General features: G+C 43.8%; 1 protein-coding gene across 12 annotated transcripts in view; it reads right to left on the bottom strand.

Annotated features, from left to right (window-relative positions):
* The window catches only part of svila (supervillin a), a 108,778-nt gene that overhangs the window by 59,766 nt on the left and 26,934 nt on the right, over positions 1-22,078 (bottom strand). For 5 of the 12 annotated variants that reach the window (XM_049564717.1, XM_049564722.1, XM_049564724.1 and 2 more), the window contains exon 1: positions 7,840-8,391. The exons of 3 other annotated variants lie outside the window; for them this stretch is intronic. In XM_049564717.1, coding sequence (XP_049420674.1) covers positions 7,840-7,897 — 58 coding nt within the window. In that variant the 5' untranslated portion in view covers positions 7,898-8,391. Of the gene's footprint in view, positions 1-7,839; positions 8,392-22,078 lie in introns of those variants that run through there. 4 more of the 12 variants (XM_049564718.1, XM_049564726.1, XM_049564728.1 and 1 more) reach the window with 1 other exon arrangement.

The following is a 22,078-nucleotide window of genomic DNA, read 5'->3' as shown; positions in this document are numbered from 1 at the left end:
CTGTGCATGAGGTCATAGCTTGAAGGGTTTGATAGGAGTGACTGTGTGTGTCACTGAGACGGGCGCTGTAAAGTCTGATCGCACGTCAAGGTTGCAGTGCAGCTGGGAGGGTGCCAGGAGGAGCTGAACGCATCAGCGTCACCAGGCAGCACTTTAATACTCGCCATGAATACAGATAAAGGACGGTATGAAGAGACAGAGAAGCCATACTGTCCAGCTCCCCAAATCTTACAAACACACCACTATGAAGCTCAATTAGACACACAAGAGTTAACAGTCTGACCCAATAAAGTCTGGTGTCGATTAGGAAAGTGGCCAGAGTCAGTAAACAAGGGCAAAATGTGACATAAACACCTGCCTGCAGAGAAACGCAGCCTCATTACCAAGAAAAATGGCATTAGTGGGTATTAAGCATCGTAAACAGCCTTGTGAGGAATGCGAGCTCCGCGGAACATCCCTTTAAGGAATGTCTGTTTCAGTTACTGACTCCAAACCACAAACCTGTGGTTTTGGCTGCCCTCGGACCTCAGAGTGGCCGGAGCCGAGCAATTTCGGGACAAACATGTGGTCCCACTTCCATCCCATCCGAGTTCACCTCAGGGCCGCGTGACGCCCCTCCACACTCCCCCACTGCTCCACCCAAACCCTAACCTCTCCCCGAGGCCGCCCACCCATAACCCCCCATTCCAGATCTGTTAGTCCTTATTAAAGATGTTTGGGTTGATGCTTTAAATCCCTCCTACTTAAGCAAAACATCATTTTGAGAAGAAAGACGGCTTATTTGGAGAGGGCGGTGCGCCTGGTTGTGTTTGGGGATGGTCGTGTATTGTTTCAGCTGGGCGGAATACGGCTGGTGAAAACACGGCTCATTCCTTGCGAGCCTCGAATGATAATCCTGGTTATTTGAGCCGATTGTGTTTTCTTTTGAAAATGATCCGAAGATTAGGTTGACAACGTTGGAGCAGATATTTCAAAGCAGAAAACGCTGCAGTGGTTGGATAAGATCTGTCTTTCTAAGAGGTGAAGAAATGTTAACAATTTTCCCACCAACACCAACACACAGTATCTGCAGCTACAAAACTGAAACTGGTTTTGTGTGAGCCTCATAAGCTCTGAGCTGACAGAACTCACTCAACACATAAATTACCATATAGATTTTCTCTTTGAACTCTTTACTTTTTTTTGCTCCAGCTTTGGGTATAATCACTACAAGCCTTGGCCAGACATGCAATGTAATGTTATATTTTAGAATTGCTTTTATTTTGAATATAAATGGTGCTATACACAAAAATATTACAATCTGAATGTTAGTGTATTTCCTTACATTCTGATGATCAGCACCACAAAAAGTCCTGCTGTATTACATCCACATAAGTAATGATCAAATGGGTTACCTTGATACTGAAAGGAACATTTAAATTATATCTAATTACTCTGCAAGAACTGAAGTTTTAAGGGGCATATTTTTCTATTACTATTAAGCACATTTACAGACTATCTAAGGCTAGAGGATAAAAACCACAGAGATAATTATCTCTAAATATTTTCCTTAACAGAAATATAACTAATGTTTGATAAATATTGGATATTATCAAACCATGCAAACACTATTGGAGGAGGGTCCTAATGCGCCTCAAACACTAGTTGCCGCCTGCCATTATACAGAAGAAGACGAGACCAGCCACCAAGGCGTACGCACAAAGCTAATTCATATGGTAATGTTATAATGTTGAAACAATGTTTAGGGGGCTACCCTACAATTAAATTCACCAAATAATGTTAGCTACAGTAGCTGTATGGCTAGTCGACACAAGTTAACTTTGTGTTAGTTGGGGCTATTTCAATAGAATGAAATGGCGTAACATTAATGTGACTAATAACTTTAAAGCAATATGTCGAGGGAGGCTCTGGTGAAGTTTTAGAGTCCTCACATCACTCGCGGAGATCCGAGGGAGAAGTGGGTAGCAGCACAACTGCACACCTAATGGCTGACGGCGCCCCAGATTAAAACGTCTGAGAACAGATAATTGAAAGCACAAAATATCTCCATACTGCTCGTCCGTAGTGATCCAAGTGTCCTGAAGCCCCGACATAAAAAATTCTTTGGAAAAACGTTATCTGAACTCTGTTTTTAGCCTCATTGTAGCCTGTAGCTCTGAGCTGGAGGACTCTAAAACTTCACCAGAGCCTCTCTCGGCATATGGGTGAGTAGATAATGGCTGAATTTTCATTTTTGGGTGCACTATCCCTTTAATAATGTTTTATTTATTGACGTTACTTTGATTAGGCTATAATTAGTTTTAGTCTACCTCAGATTTGTGAAGTGTTTTGCTGTTTGGCAAATGCTGACAATTAACTGTATGGTTCCTTCAACTTTTACTCAGGACCAAATATCAGCCTCGAAACTTGAAAGAAATAATGATCTAACATTTATAATAATAATTATCAGTTTAAAATGGTATGAACAATTTTATTGTGACAACATTTTTGGCCATACTACCCTGCCCTACATCTATCCTGAATATATGTCTCAAGGCCTGTGTACACCAAGAGCACATTTTCAATTGTTTCACACAAATAAATATCACGTTGTGTCAGTCGCAAGTACAGTGTGCTGATTCAGGCAGTCGGTGTATGATGTCTATATGTTCAACTTTGATTCAATTATGACTGAGAGGAACTCGCAATTTTTGTTAACCTGTTTTCTGATTCTTATATTTTTGGCCGACCATTCATCAACCTCCTCGTTTTGTAGAGATGAAGGAAATGCGGACACTGACAGGTACGGTGTAGCTACGGTAGCTAAGTGCACAGCAAAGTGGATCCACCTCCCTGTCAGTCTGCCAGCTGATTTCCCTGCTGTGTTCATGTGTACACTGCTTTGTTTATCTTACTGTGCAGCTGTGGTTCTCTGTTGATGTAGCATGTGTGTACGCTTGTGAAGTGTAGTAAATGCAATAACATAGTCCTTGTTTTCAAAGTTGCAAAAATAAAATGATCAAATATGTAAGGTGCAGTTTTTATTGGGTGCTACCATATGACAAATAAAGAATCCAGTTGTACCCAGTTGTGCAACAACTACTATGCAGTTTGCAGCTTTACCCAGGGGATTAGTGTGTGTGTTTACTTCTGGTCTGATTCAAAGACAAGATTGAGGCAACTTCTGGTAAACCAGAGGTCTTCAATGTTTTTCAGGCCGAGAGAGAGAGACGGAGCAAAGACCCCCGCTACTACATATACTGAATTAACTTGAGTTGCATATGAAACTGGGCCTACAAGTAGGGCAGCCAGTAGTGCCATTTCCTATTAAGCTAGATAATAATTATTAGCATATTCACATGTTAATACATCATGTATGTTTCTGAGGTGGAAGACATTTTGAAGTCTCTTGCTCGAAAATTACAAAACGAGTCATCATGGCGCACAAGAATGTCCGTACACTTGAAATAAACAGCTAACTGGCCAATATGTTTCAACAGTATGCAACTGTTTGCTAACTAGTTTCCGCACTGATTTAGCATCAGCTAGCTAACATGAGGGCATAAGGATTCATGGGGAACAGTTAGTCTATCAGCCATGTTACATATGTATGTTAATGAGGATTTTCAGACATACACAGAGGGGCTGGGGCTGCCCGATTTCTGTCTGTGTTGGCGTGGGTTTTTGCCGAGTTCTCCCGCTTCCCCAGTCCAAAGACATGCAGGTTAATTGGTGACTCTAAATTGTCCGTAGGTGTGAATGTGAGTGTGAATGGTTGTCTGTCTCTATGTGTCAGCCCTGTGATAGTCTCGATCAATGTCAGCAGACATACTCTCCAGTCCCATCGAGACCCTTACCTGGATAAGTGGTTACAGAAAATTAATGAGTGAATAAAAGTTAAATTACCAAACAACAATTTGGCGGCCCCCCTGCAGTAACTCTGAGGACCCCCGAGGGGTCACGGACCCCCTGTTGAGGACCCAGGTGTTAAACTTAAGATCTTTAGAAACCCGTTGGAGGCTCATGCTCTTTGCTCCATCGACATGTTTTTCCCAGAGTGTGTTCCCTGATCTCTACAACGCAGGTGGTGAACAATATGTTACCGTGACCAACAGCCATAAAGGTCAAAAATGTAAGAATAACAACCCAGTTGACAAATACCAGAATTCCCCTTTAAGTAAGACTGTGAAACAAAACCAGATGCCACAGTAAAGGTTAATGAGCTGTTGGTGTGAAAATAACAAAAGCATTTGTCCCTGTGGGGCAGCTGTCTGACGCTATTGTCAGGTCTAACATAAAGAGTCCTCCACAGCCCAGACCTGTATTCCTTTTACACCTCATACAGCCTATATGCCGTGGCATGTGGGCCATCGGGGGGCGACCCCCTTCGGAAAGCCTCAATACATTCGTCATTCCAGACGCAGGCATAAAAACCTCCACAATGATCACAGATGTGGCAGAGCCTTTGATGCTGGCTGTAATCTACAGAAACACTATGGCCGCTGTAGCCGGGAGGGAATGCGCCAGGAATTCCTCTGCACCGTGCCCCGTGTGTGCTGATGAGGCTGTAAAAGCGGCTCGGCGCTGATAAAACATGAGGATAAAATGATTTCATGATTCAGTGAAGTGTCATTCAGGCTCTGAAGTGAGGAAAGCCTTTTATGTGAAGGTATCAAAGGTGTGAAAGCACAAAGACTGTAAAACACTGTCTGTGCATGAAGGAACTAAGTTGTCTCTGGGAATGCTCCGCGGCGACAAATCCGACTTTAACCAGAGGCTCAGGTCAAACCTCACTGTTACAACACATTGCAAATAAATGAGATGCACAAGAAGGCTGGAGAGGACGTCAATCAAACAGCAGTGCTTCCTTCAAACAAAAACACCCGAAGAGGCATCAGGGCTGAGCATATGTCCTAGTTCAGATACAGGATTAACTCAGATTCCTGGGATTACAGCGAGCCCAAAAGGAAACGTGTCACTCCTTAACTGTTTGCATTACATCACACTACACTACACGGGCATGTGTGTGCATGCATGTTGAAGTCTTAACATCCCCCCCTGACAGTTGCCCACCTCCTATGCCTTCACTGTGCCTGCTGGGAGACTCAAGTTGAAACTAAAGCCTGGCTGAGAGAAGCTTAAGAAGTAAAGCATTAAAAAACAGATGGAGAATCAGAAATTAGGTGAGGCCACGGCTGCAAACAGTAGGTTTAACAAAAGGATGTGACAATAAGCCAATTATGTGTTTAACACTAATAACAATGAGTATATACAAGCAGCTCAGTCTGACGTTTAATTCTGGGGAGGACACACAGAGCTACACTGACACATTTAAACCCTCAAACAAACCTCAGTACACACCCTCCTTCCCCAAAACACTAGTCTTGCTGCTCATACAAAAGCCTGAAACTGTGGGAAACAGTGGGCCACCTGTTGTGGATTCCCAGACAGTTTAGTGTGGAGTAGCCAGATCCCAACACTCACTCCTCACTCAGAAAATATTACAGAGGAGGGTGGGAATGTGACGCACTCTCTCACAGACCTGCAGCTTGTGCACAATGGGGCTGGATGATATGATCTCTGCATTTGCATGAGCAGCGCTAACACGTAAATACGTACGTATCTAAGTATCTTTTACTGCATCAGTACACAATAGTTCCTGTTTCATGCTGAGTCATGTTTCTTCTTACAATGCCTACAGTATGATAGGACTTCTGCATAAATGCCCAGTCACAACAGGAAGTGCTGCAACAAAATAAATGCAAACATCTCTATGAAATATGTGGTTCTAGAAGCTTGGTGATGCCTTCGAATGGAACTTGTGATCTCGTGTTTACGATCTGGGAAGTCATGTAAATGATATGCGTGAGAACACTAGCTAGACATCAGCAACATGGACGCTACTGTCAGTGTCAAAAAAGTCAAGAGCTGCACGATTCAATTATTTTAGCCTCATTCAGGTTAGCGGAGGGCTAAAGCGGAAGTCACTCAGCCACACTCACTCATGTTTGGCCACTGAGCAACCTTTATAGGAATGAACGGGGGCCCAACGCAGTTCCCAGTTCTCTATTTACATCCATGGTTGAGAGGCCACTGAGGCTAACAATTTAGCAAGCTGCTCTAACGTAGAAAATGCAAAGTCACAGTGACAAATGTGAAAGATGAGGCCATTGGAAATATTTAAATAATATATTTTCCTCAGGCATATTATAAATTTAGACAAGATATGAACTTAACATCCACCCAAACCTCATTTGAAGGCCACAGTATTGACTACAGTGCTACAATAGTTGGCGAACTGCTAGCTAGCAATCCAGGAGCATGCTAGTTTTAGTCTGACTCCATAGTCTCGGGACATTTTTGAATTTCTCTGTACTGTTCTCTACCCCTGGCATTTTGTTCTCAGGGTTGCACACCATTTCATTCAATACAGAATTACTGACATGGGGGAACAACCTCTGCAAACTAGCTGGCTTGCAAACTGTCAGGCAGCTCATTAGCTATCAGGAGAAAAAGTTCAGGCAATTTATTAATGAGACACTTTTGTACAATAAATTTCCCTCTAATTCCTGTCTAAAACCACTCCTCTTTTGTGCGACAATTTATACTTGGTCAGAGAAGGCTCGATAAAAATTAATGGTGCAACACGGTCAATGACTTCATTGATCCATGATCCATTTTGGTCTCTCCAACTTTCTGTTGCATCAAAAAGTCAGAACGAGGCTCCTAGGATGTGCGTAGACTTTGAAGCCAAGTTGACATAGTGGCTAAACTGTGTAACTACAACTTCCAGGTCCATCCTGTGATGCCACTTGGCCTGTAAAGACATTATTTCCCCATAGACTTACTTTGGGAAAGAGGTAAATCAGTGGATAGGATTTTTTGAGCATCATAACCCCCTGAAACGACTCGTTTCACTAGCGAGATTTCATCCATGGGGTCCAATAGCATTTCAAAAGTCGAAAAGAGCAGCACAATTAAATTATTTTATCTCCATTTAAGTTAGCGGAGGGCTAAACTGGAAGTTAGCCACTTTGGAAGTTGCCTGGCAAAGTCTCTGGTGTGCTTGCTCTATGAATCCAAGAATATGAAAGATCTGGGGAATTTCATACCCATGAAGTTGCACTTTTGGCTTCATGCACCTCTGGGCAACGTTCACAGGAATGAATGGGACATCGCCTCCAAAACTGTATCCAGTTCTGTTTATACATCCATGGTCACAACTGTCAAGATGGACTGCTATTGGTCAACAGTGCAAATTTCAAGTCAAAGCTCTCCAAAGTTAAATTCATTGCAAGAAAGCACAGATTTATTTCACAGCGCCCAATGGAATCAGTTCAAGGAAATTCCTTTTAACTGATATTCCTAAAACAATGTTGCCATTTTAAATGCTGGTGTGACTTCTGATTAGATATCACTGAAGCTTCAGCTATTTGGAATTCAGACAGTTTATTTATTTATGGTGTTGATGGTAACATTTTATGTCGATAAAAGATTTATAATGTCGGCAATTCAATAAATTTGGTTTGTCATCCAGCCCCAGTAGTAAAGCCAAAGAATACATCCATACATGTTCACTTTCTTAAATCTGAGTCCAAGTAGCTGCGGAGCCTAGAAATAGCCTCTTCCTTAGAACAGCCCCCTGCACTGATAGAGTCCCTTGTCTCTGCTACGTAGTGTCCTTGGAGGCTACAGCTGCAGTGCAAGGACAGCTGGCTGGAAAGCAGGACAGTGAGCAGAGAGGAAGGGAGTCTGCAGTCTGTTGCCTGCCAACTTCTAAGAGCTCAGATTCCCAACTCCACAACCAGAGTAACCTGTCCCCAAGCTCCCAGCTGCAGAGCCCCAAGTCGCTGCTCTTACCTTGGCTGCAAAACTTGACATGAGTCAGGTAATTCGAGATCCACGGGTTCCGATACATTTTGGCAACAAAGTCGAAGGGAGAGGGGGGAGACAGAAAAGAACTGAAAGAGATGGAAGGATTGGGTAGAAAGAGGGGCAGCTGCCTGAGAGGTGATGCAGCTACAAAAGCAGTTTGTCAGTGCTCTGGGACGGACGGAGACGGAGAGAGAGGGGAGTCAGGTAGCGTCAGAGAGAGGCAGAGGAGAGAGGGAGGGGAGAGAGTAGAGAGAGAGACGTCCCAGCCGCAGTGCTGGTACAAGTAGAGGTCCTGGTAGGCAAACAGAGGAGTGGTGAAGCTGTGGCTGCAGCTCTGCCCCTTCTGAGATCCACTCCTCCGCTCTGGTTCCTTTAACAAACCGCTAACCAGTGCCCATTACAACAACCTGTCCTGCAGGGCTCAAAGCTGCTCAGCGAGGGCTAAGCTCATTAGCCAAGGCAAGCAAATCAGGCCCCATCCCTGCTACAGATTGGAGTGTCCTGCATGCTTCAGAATGAGCCTCACAGGCACAGAGACGAGGAAAAGACTGTGTGTGTGAGAGCAAGAGAGAAAGAGATAGTTAGGAGTGTCCCAGGAGAGTGCTGCCTTCCCTTGGCTCACACACACGAGCAGGATGCCAATGAAACCGGTGCATAGCGTCAGAAAAGGAGGGGAGAAGAAGACGAAGGGAGCGCGCAGGCAGGGTGGATGGGAGTGGAAATAAAGTGAGCAGGGGAAGAGGAGAAAGTTAAAATGACCCTCTCGGCCAGATGAGAAATTCCAGTCATCTCTCAGCGGGGACAAAATAAAAGGAACAGCATGCCGAGGGAGAGGAGGTGGGAGGGACGAAGAGAGGGTAGCAGAGAGAGCAATAGTGAAACAAAGTCAGGAAGTAAAAAGAGAGCATGTAAATGAGAATATGAGTTCTGATATGTCCACTCGTGAGTAATGCTATCATTACGCGTAACACTGTGGTTCCTCCTGGAACAGCTGAAAGGAGCCACAAGGGGAAGACAAATAGGCTGATTTATCGACATCCCCACAACTCTTCTTTAAACACACTCATCAAAAGAGTTTGTGCCTCCCAAAGCACACATAAACTGATATTCCCGGAGAGTCATGGTGTGTGTGAACCCATTTCCTTGTATGATTATGCTGTAAGTGAATGCCAAAAGCGAGACAAAAGCAATCACACACACACACGAGTACCTCACCTATACATCAATGTGACACCGACGTGCTTATCACTGTGCCGAGAGGGCACTGCAGGGAGGCTGGCGCAGAGCCCGACGCTGCTTTTCAGATGCTGTTAGGAAAACAGTGAGCGGTATCTTATCTTTCTGCAGCATACAGAGCAGGAGCTGTCACCGCTAAACAAGCGGGCATCAACATAAAGCAGATGTAGAGGAGGGACGGGGTCGTGATTTTCTCAATACGGTGGCTGCAGGATGGCAAGAATAGCAACCAGGAGAAGCCTGAGAACGATATTCCCCCTGCTGTGACTCGTATCTTCTAAATTTCTTGTAAAAGTACGGCAGGTTGTTGGATCGTTCAAAGCGCACCAGCACAGAACAGACGCATCACATCTAACATTTGTCAGATCACATAAATCTGTCCAGCCTCACTGTCGAGGGCTGCACAGGTGCGCCTGACTGACCGACTGGAGTGTGTAAACTTCAGAGGTGGGATTTTTTTGGATCCTTCTCCGAGATGAGCTCATCCGGCTCAGGCATGTGAACTGCGAACACACACATACATCACACACCTGCCAATTCAAACTGGGGCTGAGTGGATGGGGAGAGCGCTACCTGCACGCAACACTTACTTTAACTGTGTTATTTTCAGCACCATACCTTCAGGGCTGAGCCGGACTGTAATTCATCAAACTTACTGCCAGACTTACAGCAGATGATTCATAAAGTCATGTATTAATAAGGTAATAATTATTATTGATGATCTTTTGACCTTAGATCTGGTGGTGAATGCCATCTGGAGTAGTTTAAATGGAAACAAGTGAGCTGAAGAGGCTAGCGTCAAACAAAAACTTTTAATTGATGCTAGCCAAACTTTTCTAGTTTGTGATCGTTTCGCTTGAATTTCAGTCACCACTCACTCTTTACAGTTCTCATTGCTCTTCACCCCTCCTACCTGCAGTTCAGTTACTATTAGGTTCAGGCAATATCAAAGTATTATGGTACACCAGGGTATTCAGGAGTCCTGAGGGTATGATTTTCGATACTGTCAAAACCACAGACACTCACCTTTTTATCAAACTGATATGGAGATGCTGCATTGCAGCGATTTATTGTAGTGCACAGCTTGCACCACCAGAGGTCAGTCTCTACTGGTGGAACCATAGATTGTATATAAAGACAGAAAAAGAGTCGCCACTTCTTCCCACTGTACAAAAATGAAGCCAAAATACACCAGGTACGGCTGCTGCCATCTTGCACTGGTGACGTCATTTGAAGCCAGAGTCTGTGCAGTAGCAATTTCTGCGGCATCAAGTTTGCCGTCCATACATCTGTCCGACCAAGCGAGCAGCATCACTGACTCCAAGCCCATCAATTTCCACACACAGCTGTCAGTCGTGAAGTCAAACCCCTATTTATGTGTGATAAGAACTACGTAAAAAGACAGCAACCATCTTTGGCAAAACTTTATTCAAGGTGTACTTTAAGTTTTTAGCTTGGCCCATGTCCTGTCCGCTAACATGAAGGGGCGGAGTTTGTGACCTATACTGCAGCCAGCCACCATGGGGCGATAGAGATGTTTTGGCTTCATTTTTGGGGAGCTGTCATGTCGACCATCTTTATTATACTGTCTATGGGTGGAACAGGGAGCTGAGAAAGATGGCGACTGCGAGTGGTGGGGACTCATAGGCGTCGTAGCTAATCAGTTAAATATGAATGGATAGGGAACCATGAAGATATGGCCACATATAACTTTGTCTCGAGAGGGATTCTTCCAACTATTGAAGCATTTTATTAGCCACGTGATTTCATTCAACTGCCAACACCACCCGCACATTATCTCTGTTCAGCCTACTCATGTGTTGGCATCCGCCGTGGCAACAAATGTCATCAGGTCCTCCAGCAAAATCTATGGAAGACTGATGCTTATTTCCTGATAACATATTACACACAAAGCATTGTATAGACAACGTCATACATGCTACAATCGGAAAATCAGCGGTTCAATCCCCGGCTCCTCAAGGCTGCATGTGGAAGCATCCTTGGGCAAGATACTGAGCCCCAAATTTCTCCCGATGGCTGTTACATCAGCATTTGCGTGCGTGTGAATGCAGGAAGCACCATGTATGGTAGCCTCGGCCAACAGTGTGTGAATGTGTGTGTGAATGGGTGAATGTGACGCGTAGCGTAAAAGCACTTTGAGAGGTCGGAAGACTAGAAAGGTGCTATACAAGTGCAGTCCATTTAATTTATCTCCATTTGTAGTGAACTTAACACTACTTTCAGTTCCTGCATACAACGAGACAACTGCTGATCCTAAACTTCAAACTTAAACTTCACATGCTTTAATTGACTACACTTCAACTGCTTTCAGCTTTAACTCTTTACAAAGCGTCAGGCGCCAGTATTCTCTATCACAAGTGCTTGTCAGATGGTCAAATAGCTTCCGGCAGTATTCTAATGTTGGGCTTGGGCTTGTTTGAATATGTCGGAGACCCAAAGTTATACTGTTTTTTTCTTGCTACATACGTAATCCAGTCAGTTTTTCAATCATCTGCCTTCAAGTGGCAACCTTTTTGTGGTTTTTCAAAGGAAAACAGAGTCTATGAACATCTTAAACCTATTCTACGAGCTTTTCTATTAAATGAGCGTGGTAACTATTTAATAATGTCAAAGTGCTCTGTGAAGCACCTTTAAAGGGCATAAAATACGATCACTGATGATGTTAATCAAATGCAAACTACCAGAACAGATCTCACTATCAAAGCTGTCAACATCACCTCTACACCTACCACAGCCTACCATCTGGCTGTCTGACTTGTATGTAATGTTTGTTTCTTTGAATCATCTGCTACAGGAATGACATCAGACCTACAAAACCACCCGACAGCTTCTACCCTGTTATTAGCAATGATGAGCCTTTAGTGCCACGGATGGACAAGATCTTACAGGTTGCTGCGATGATGCAACGCTGCTCTTGTTCTCTAATCTTTGTGGTGGATTGTAGGATTTATTCAGGTGGTAATACAGGCCTGAGAGGAAGCATGCACATTAACAAAGAAGCATGTACGGGAGTTAAAAATGCACAGATGGACTTAAAAGAAATGGTATTAATCTGGCTTCCAGACCTGTGCTTACATATCGAGTGATAATTAATACACAGCAGATATGAGGAATGTGAGCATGCTGTATTAAGAGGAATTACTTTTGGTGCATATCACAGCCAAAGAGTCAAACAGGAAGCTGCACTTTAAACAAACTGAGGAAAACCAGCTGAGTTAGCTCTGACATTGATTATTATTTGGCTGTGAAGACGAGTTTTCAAACTACTTCATAACTATTTATGATCTGTTAAAAATACATAATCTTTCAGCCTTATTAGACAGCGGCAAACCTTCCTGTAAGAGGTCCATCTACTTTGTTTAGAGACTCTGTACGAACTGATTTAAGTTTGCTTCTGTAAATGCTTACGCACCGACTATAAACCAGCCTAATGGTCGGAGGAGTGACAGCACAGAGACCAGAAACTGGTTCAAAGGTCAATGAGAATGAAAATTGAAGCCATCTCTGCTGCCACACTGCAAAACTTGACAAAGTGGTGGAACAGATATGTCCCAGGAAACATGCAGCCATTTAATGAGAGCATTCCAGGAAACTACACTGTGACCCATACAAGTTTTAATGACCATTAGAGGAGCGATATTTTTGGATTAAAGCTGACAATCGACAATAATTTGTGCTGATCTTCAAAGGCTTTTGTGGTGACATTTTCATGACAAAACATGTAAGCATTCCATGATGGCCCCAAGCTTTTGTACATGTCAGCCTCTGAAATATCATGTAACCCATGTTACATTGAAACTCAACACTGAGACCAACAACAGCAATAAATTCATGCATTCTTTCGTAGGATTCAACTGAACTGATGATTTACAAACCCCTTAAGTTCAAGACCTCCCAGACAGTCACAGTGCTGAGTCCTTGATGCATTAAAATTTGACAGGACACAGTAAACTCACTATCAACACGTCACAGGGTGCACCCTATTATTTTCCCAATAAATGCTAAAACAAATTCATGTTGAAACCATAGAAACACTGGCGTTGCATGACTTATTTTGAAAGTATTTCTCATGTCGCAGAAACCACTGAGAGTGAAACTTGCATTGATCATACTGTCGGCAATGTGTTGCTGTGATTGTTACGTTGCTCTGCACAGACCTGACACCTGCCAGCCCCCAGTTCATCTACATTTTTATGGATTAACATACACTGTCACAACTAAATATCACATTTTATTTACTTGATAGGCTACTGGGTGGAAGATTTTAGAGCTCTCAATATTCAACTCAAGATGTGACATTTGAATGTTTTCTAAATACAACGTATATAAAGATTCATAAACTCTATTATTAGAACAAAATAACATCAACAAGAGTTTAATATTTATTTGTCGGAAAACACAAATTTTATTGGGGACCTACTAAAATGATCACCTGTGGGTCTCAGGGAGCCACTACATTGAAAACCAATCAATATCATTGCAGTCATAAAACTAAAAAAAGTCACATTTTCTTAAGAAAACTGTCTAGAAAACTGCAGGTTAAAATTTCATAAAATGTTAATTCCTTGCATGTGATATGTCTTGGATTTGCAGTGTAATTTTAAACATTAAAGCCTCTGAAGTTGAAGCATTACAAAGTATGAAGTCTAAATTAAATGTAAGCATTAAATGAGTTTGTGTCAGTCAGAGTGGAAAGCAGTCAAAATCAGTGGCTAATTGCTGAAAGCATGTTAAAATTGGAGTTTAAAGTGTCGCACCAGAGCCACACTGCCTGCATGAGCAGCACATAACGGCTACTTCACTGAGCTTCTGCGGCTCACACGGGAACTGCCCATTGGTCCGACCATATTAAACCCATTGCTCTGAAGTCCCGTTGTTCCGAAATAAAAAAAGAAATAAAAAATAAAATAAATAAGAAAAGATCATGGTGTGGGTTAAAATGAAAAAGAAAGTGGCAAACACATAAGCCGTAAGCCTGCTTCGCCTCAAGCCTTTCCCAGCTGAGCCAGAGCCGGTCGCGGTGCACCATCAAGGCAGAAATACGCCTTGATGCCGTTCAGCACCGCAGACCGTCGGAGTAATGGGATGTCGGACCAATGACATGGACCCGGCTCACACACACGCGGTGTTCACAAAGACAGTGTTGCTGCTGTGGCACTGCTGAAGAGCTGCCTGCTGCTGTAACTACTGAATTTCCATGATTAAAAGCCGGTACGCCACTCATATATAGAGCCATGCAAGCGTCTGCAGTGTCCACAATAGGGTCCTGCAAATATTGCACAAAAAAAGGGTTGTGTTAACAAATGAAGGGATACTGTCCACAGAAATGTTGTCAGAGGGTTTTTATTTTGAAATGTAAAGAGAAAATGTTAAGTTCAAATATTTTGTCATGTCTGTATTAGATATAGATTGTGAAACTGTAGTGAAAGTTTTAAGAAGTCATTTTAATTATTAAAAGACCATTTTCACTGTCTATTTTTTGTGAAAACAATGCACGTCACACAGAAAAAATAGGCAGACTCCTGTTCTCTAGAAGTTCTGCAGCTGAGCAGCAGTCGCGCCGCACCTGGGCAACACTGCTCACACCAGCAGTGTGGCTGCTCTAACCTGCTAAGCCGAGGGGCGAAAAAAAAATACAGGAGGTTCCGTGACCCACACTGATCACGCAGGCAGTGTGGCCGGGTATTAGAGATGCAACCAAGTGAAACGTCAGCCAACAGCTAAGCCATGACAGCAAGTGAAATGTGGCATAAGTACTGAAAGCAGTTGAAGTGGAAATGCTGAAAGGCATTTTACATTTTTGTTTCACTTTTAAACCCTGAAGACAGCTGACTTTTTGAGGATTGTATAGAAGCATTGAAAGACGTTGACCTAACATTAAAGAGTAAGAGATGAAAGCAGCTAAACTAGTAAATGTCTGAGCCATGAAAGCAGTCGAACTGTCATTTGACATGTAAACTGAAAACAGTCACTAACAAACAACTGTCAGTGCAAGCAGAAGAGATTCATTTAATGAGTAAGAGCTGAAATGTTCCTTAAACTGTAAATGACATCAGCAGTTAAAATTTCAGTTTCACTGAAGCACCAAAATAATATGAGTGTGTTCACTGCAAACAGGTGAAGTGGCAGTTTGTATGTTTGCAGTCACATCAGTTAAAATGTTAATTTGTTACTTGCAATGTTCTTTACAATAACAATGTCATATCAGGTTGATCTATTGAAAAACACTTTGAGAGAGGCAGCTCAGGTTCTTGAAATTAACCAGCACCAAGAGCAGGGCAGGTTATGTTTAATGTCATAATAACAGAGCCACACCTCTCCACTAATCATCCCCCCAGATGTTCAGACAGCTCCACGCTCAGAGTGGATGCTATTTCAGCCTGGACAAGCTCACATGTGCAGCCAGTCAGTGGGTCATAATTAGATAAACACTTCCAGACAGTCCATGTTTGCACTTAAAATGACCTCCAGCACGCAGAGGCATCCCGACAGGTCTGCTAGGAGAGAAGTGCTTAATGGCTGCATCACCTCCACGCTCGGAAAATCTCTCAGAGCGTATGTTGAGAGAGAGGGAGAGAAATAAGCATTAGCGGGGCTCGTCTCCTGCTCTGGGCTCTTTCACAGCAATCCAAGAAATAAAGTACAGATTTATGGCGTCCCCCAGGAAAGATATCCGTCTTGCCTGGCGAGAGAGTGACGGAAGGATCCAGTGCGCACGGCCATGCTGTCTCTGCAGACACGTAACAGAGTCTGAGCCTCTGCAGCGCGGCCATAAATTCAGAAGGGGGGGGGGCTAGACAATGAAAGGTAAAGATATTCATATGCAGACATAAAGGGAGTTAGAGGGAGGAAAACTGAGGCTAAAACTCGATTTGCAGTGTTGTTTCAGTTGAAGTTGAAGAGCCGAGGATAGTCCAAGTGTGTGAACTGTGAAAAGTTGAAGTGTCTGTTGATATATAAGCAGTGACAGCAGCTGAAATGTTAATTTGGGAAGGACTGGAAGTAAGATGTATTGTGCTTGTGCTCTAGTCCATGTACTTCAGTAGTTTGTCATCGAAAGTGATGAATCGATGAAATATGAAAGAAGGTGAATTTCAAGAGACAGAGATGAAAGCAGTTGAGTGTGTCTCAGTCTCTCCACTGACTGATATTGCTGAGCACCACTTGTAAAGTAATACAAGAGGCACAATGAACGGACGTATGACCTGCTGCCAATCCCGACTTTGATCTCCTCACGTCTTCATGTAGCGCTAAAGATGTGAGTCAGACAGTCATCAAAACTTTGATCAATCCATGTGCCTGCCAGCCGTATGTCCTATACATGCAAAGTGTTAATGGAGTCAGCTAGCTAGCCTAAATATAACAGTGCATATGGACCTTTAGTGGCACCCTGACCCCTGCAAGGCCTCTTAGGTCAGACATGACAGACCTCAGACTTCAAGAGACACTCCCGGACAAAAGCTTCAACACTCGTTATCGACTTCCTTTCATAACTGCCTTAAGTCTTTGAAACTTTACAGTCGCACTGCAAATAGCTACACCAAGACAACGCTGACCTTCTCTGGCCACCGTACAGTGTATTAACACCCAGAAAAACACACATACCTCAGCGTGGCTTTCCCAAAATAAAACAGATAAGAGGTCTTAAGTAGGGGACTCAGTCACTCCGGGTGGAGTGCTCAAAGAGGTCCAGTGATGTATGCCTCGAGGCCTATCACACAGATTAAATTTGGCCCTCTGCATCAGCTGTACCTCAGTTAGACCAGTGGAAGGATTAAGGTGGGTCCCTTATTTAAAATCTATTGCCTTGTCTTAACAAAGGAGATTCAAGAAAATTCCACCAACAGATTTTCCTAAAGTATGTATCACCAACCTGTGATGTTCAATGCCATCATCAATTTCCTACAATGCCTTTCAAACTCTTGTGATGCCATGGTAACGACACCAAAACCTGACATTTGCTATTACCATTTCCTTTCTGCTATTAAACTTCAGGTCACTGTGGTAAGAACATTGGAAGTCAAGTTGTCTCCTTCTGGCCAATTATGCACCAAACAACAAAAACAGACCAAAAAACTTTATACAATGCCAAAAAGCATTTTTCAAACTGACTTTTTAAGACTTTTCCTTTTCCTGCCCTTGAGTAATTGAGGAACTAATAGAGAGACGGCTTCCCATACTCATAACTGCAATCACGATTTGTAATAACATAAATCGATATATCACCATCTGTTCCTCAATGATGATGTGACCCTTGAGGCATGTGATGCACCTGAGAGCCTGAAACACACGTCGACACTATCTGATTCAAACGGAGCCCTGGGGACAGATAAATACCCAAGTCAGCGCACACACGCAGAAATTTCAGCTGTTAAATAAACACACATGTGCATGCTTTGGTATGATACACACAGCACATCTGGTCAGGAGAGAGAGCTACGGCACCAGAAATCTCCATCGATCCCACTTGCCAGGGAATTTGTTTCCATCCCCGAGCGCTGCGGACACCTTCCCAAGAACTGTCATCCTGGAGGACGGGAACACTTAAGGGGATGGAGAGACAGCGGTGGAAAGCTTGTGTCTCTCATTCCCCTCCAGAGTCGACACACTGTGAGGTGAGCCAGCGGAGTGGAGGCTGCCATTGGTGAGCTGAACCAAATGTAGCTGCACTGATCGGCGCCTGGCAGGATACACCTATTTCCACAGTAAGAGCTGGGAACTCAGTGAACTATGAGCTCCATGGTGCAGGTCTGCCATGTTGAAATAAACATGTTACCAGTGGCATAGGTGCTTATCCATGCTTGATCAGTTTAGAACATTTGATCAGCCAGAGATATTAAATACTTTTATAGATTGACCTTTTGCTAAACCTCTCGCCAAAACAGTTTGGCAACCAGGAATAGGCACACAGACCTGCCAGGTGTTGGACTAATGCTCCAGTAAGAGCAATATCCTGCCAACTCTTTTCCAATAAAAGTACCTAGCACTAGCTCCAAACGTCACCAGATGATGGAATGCACCCATTTGCATATGGGTCATGTCTTCAGGCATTCATTTGGGAATCCTCAACAAAGCATCTGAATGCAATGAGAGCTTTCAAGTGCTTCCAATCCAGACAGCCAGAACGTCAAGATAACCAAAGAAAACTCAACTACAACTGAACTCCTACTTCTGCGACGAGCAACATGCTTGAAATAAATTACAATACAATATGTTTAGAAACAATACAATGATCAACTTCTCCATAGTTACCACAGACTGATGATCATAGATGAAGGGAAATATGTCTGTCGGCTATGATTGGTTGTTCCTCGTCACAAGACATGTAATCTCTCAAGACAGATTCTGCAATTGACATTGTGGAATCTGTCGGCAGCCCTGTGTGAAAGCCAACTACAGAGGGGTGGAGGGTGGGGCTTTGAGGTTGAACAATGCTGCGCTTTAGCCAGTCACAATGGAGGGGGCAGGGGGCCGAGATGTGCAGGTGTCCCCAGGAAAACAGAAACAGCAAGCTCCGTGTCCATGGCCACCGCTCCACCTAAAACGCCGTCTCGTCAATGTGAAAAACATGGACCACAGCACAACTTACAAGCGTTGTGCAACCACCAGCACACCTTCCATTTCTCACGACAGTAAAAAAATGGCATTAGCGGCAATGTTTTTACCGCCGTTTAGTTCGGGTTGCAGGTAGGAGTGTAACACTGGGGGCACCGCCGGAAGTGAAGGGAGTGAGCGATCCCCGAGGCCCCTGCACTTCCATTAGTCAAGAAACTACTGGGCAGTGCCTCCAGAGGTAAAGGAAGAAAAGAAAATTTTTTTAACCGATGGATTTCCAGATTGCAAGACATGTGGTGCACGCTGCTGCGTTCCAAAAGTTGCCCTCAGTTTATTTTAGGGTGCAGCCGTTGCACCCTGAAAAATAGGCGCTTGGGAACACTCTGGTGTTTGAGTGCACCTGCAACGCATCTACATTGAAAACAATGAATTTGGGAGAGCAAAATCGCGCCATGTGTACGGCCCCTTAGGTAACATAGGCGTATAGCCTACTTACAGCATGAGCATGGAGTGTTTGACAGGCGTAGGAGTAATAAGTAAAGCTGCTTTCAGATCGCCATGTGGTAACTGCCCTGACAACCGCCTACCTGTAAGAGCTTGTTGTTACCTGTAAAGATGTCTGTAAAGACCAAAGATTTCTACAGATTTGGACAATTTAGCAGTCATCCAAAGTTTGGTGGAAATGTTATCTCAGTCCCATTTTTTTTTCTGGTTGCACTTATAAGTTGCTAGCGCATAACTCCAGGTATTCAGAGTTCAACATTATCAGCTCCTCCATCTTCTGTCTGCTTCTGCAATGCCCGCTATTTGATTGGCCAAAGCCAGCACGTCAAAATCTGTGCACGTTCACATGGACAGCTACGCTTCATACCCCTACTGTTGTGTTCAAAACGGCTTCCCCTCATTGATATTACTGGAAGCGGAGAGCTGCTGCGTAGCGTTAAGTTGCATTTAAACTTATGTGACACAATTATTAATGGCCCGTATTCCTCTTCAAATTGTCCCTGGATATCTTTTTCCCTAAATGATCCAAACCAAATTGATTCCTCCTTTCCACAGTCACATCCTATCCAAGGTTGTATGAGTCGCTCATGAGTATGTCTACAAAGAGTTGTTGATGGATTGTCAACACACAGCTGGCAGTGCGGTCCCACAGCGTCGCCAGAGATGGTCTGTTCTCTTTCACTGTCTGGACTTTCCTTCCAGCTACTTCTCATCTAGTAAAACCAATCCAGCAGTCAGGCCAGACTTCATGCAAAGAAGAGACAATTCTCAGGGACGGTCCAAAAACAAGTCAATATGAAACATGCAACTCTGCTGTGGCTGTGTTCAGTGCCACAGCTTGGTTTGGGAAAAGGCCTTATGAGTTTAGTACTAAGGTAACATGGCACATACCCAGTGCCAAATGATTCTGGGTAGAAAAACACAAAGTGCAAAAGCATATGCTATGTCTAATGATGTCGTGGGAAACACTTGCAATTTTTTTTATGTATTTGCATCACTTTGCGTCTTTGTATTTTTGGGGGGTTGTCTAACTGTAGCAAACTCATGCAGCCCGTGATGCATGTCAGCAGCAGCAGCTTGTGCCAGAGCCCAACTCTAAGGTCAACGTCAAGGGCAAAGACCCCAGTTCAAAGTCCTTTGTGCTATTAGTGGCTCATCATAAACCACCACTAATTAGATTTTAACCTGCGGCTGGTGGGTTTAAAATACAGGAAAAGCTGTCATAGAGGTGTAAATATGCACTTAAGACCCACCACGTGAGACCACCAGGATTAAGCCTCCTGAAAGACTCCTGGCTGCTACATTAAGCCTGGCGAGGGTCCATAGACAGCGATACTTCAGCCTCATCTGGCCAAAGCTGGCTGATGGACAAGGATCCAGTTACAGCAGACAGGAAAGTCACAACCCTGACTGTAACACTTGTTTTGTGACCCCACCAGAGCAGTCATAATATTGATGATTAATTAAGTGTCTTTCTGTCAATCATTTCCTGGTTACACCTTCTCCAATGTCCAATGAACATCTTTTGGTTTTTAGCTGCTGGTCAGCAGTGCTACAATGACCTGCTGGTACAGCGTTACAGTGACCTGCTGGTACAGCACACACTGCAAATTATACATCACAGCTTCACTGTATTTTGCCAGAAACCAACCAGCACTCCTGTGCTACATGGGACAGTGGTGTGTCAATATGGTTTAGCTGCGCAAATCAATACTGCCCAGAACCAAACACAAAGTTAGGAAGTAGGTGGTGAACATGTTGGAACAACTAGCAGCTACAGAGGCTGATATGTCCCCTGATGGAGAGCAAAACAAAGCTAAAAGTAGAGCTGGACTCAAAGTCATCAGGCAACAACTTTAAATACATGCTAATGTTGTTCTGTTGGTGAAAGTTGGTGAGTGGTCAAAACAGACATGATGAGAATTCCTTCAACTGTACACAGAAACAGGTAGACAGATCATCACCACAGAGATTACACACAGACGTTTGAGATGGCCAGACCATGTGCTAAGAAAGGAACAGGCTGGATCATGAGAGTCTCCTTAAGATGGACACCAACAGGCAAAAGAAAATCTAGTCACTTAGACAGACGCCAATGACATCAGCACGCTGGCTGACTCTGTCGTCTGTCGACGTTCCCATAGGAAAGTTGTAATAGAACTAGCGCTGGCTCCCAGCGGCAGACATGTGATTGGATCCAAATCTGTGTACTTCCGTACTTCCTCGACCAACGGCTAATTAGCTGTGCCTTACGCCCGCCTACACCGGAATTGCTGTTCCCAAAATTGTTGTCCACTATATTGTAGCAGTGCAACGTCGCTGTTACATGTAACACACGTGGCACACCTATGGCAGTGCCGTCACGTGGTCTTGATATCCCCGCCCATTTCTATTACAAAACGAAAGACAAATGTCCCCAGCCCCGACTCCCATTCCGAAGTAAGGGAGGCTGGTGACGTGAGACTAAAGAAAATCCAGAAGGCCCAAAAGCACCTGGTGCAGAACTGTGACACTGGAGCTGGAAAAGATGAACCTGTCATGGGGAGAGGCGCAACATGCTGCCAAGTATCGAATGCAATGGAAAGAGCTCAGTGAAGCTGCATGTCCCTGATGAAGACGAGTGATCAAGTAAGTAATGTTGCTCTGTGACAGCTAGGTGCGTGAAAAGACAACTCTTTGCTACACATTAGTCGTATTAGCTTTATCACATTCTGTATCATCCTGAATATTATTATCTTACCTGCTGAAAGTGAGCTATCGGAGTTATGAAATGATTCTGTGTGCCCCGTTACTCCGTCTTGTCAGGGCTGTGTCCCGCCGCCATATTCTCCACACTGATCCTCTTGGTCAAACGTCTCTAAAGACTCTGATGGATGTGAAGAACACATATAATCGAACCTGTTCCGAA

The sequence above is a fragment of the Epinephelus fuscoguttatus genome, linkage group LG21 (genome assembly GCF_011397635.1).
Source record: "Epinephelus fuscoguttatus linkage group LG21, E.fuscoguttatus.final_Chr_v1".
NCBI classification, from domain to species: Eukaryota; Metazoa; Chordata; class Actinopteri; order Perciformes; family Serranidae; genus Epinephelus; species Epinephelus fuscoguttatus.
The sequence above is the reverse complement of the archived record's forward strand: the minus strand, read 5'-3'. Positions and strand labels throughout refer to the sequence as shown.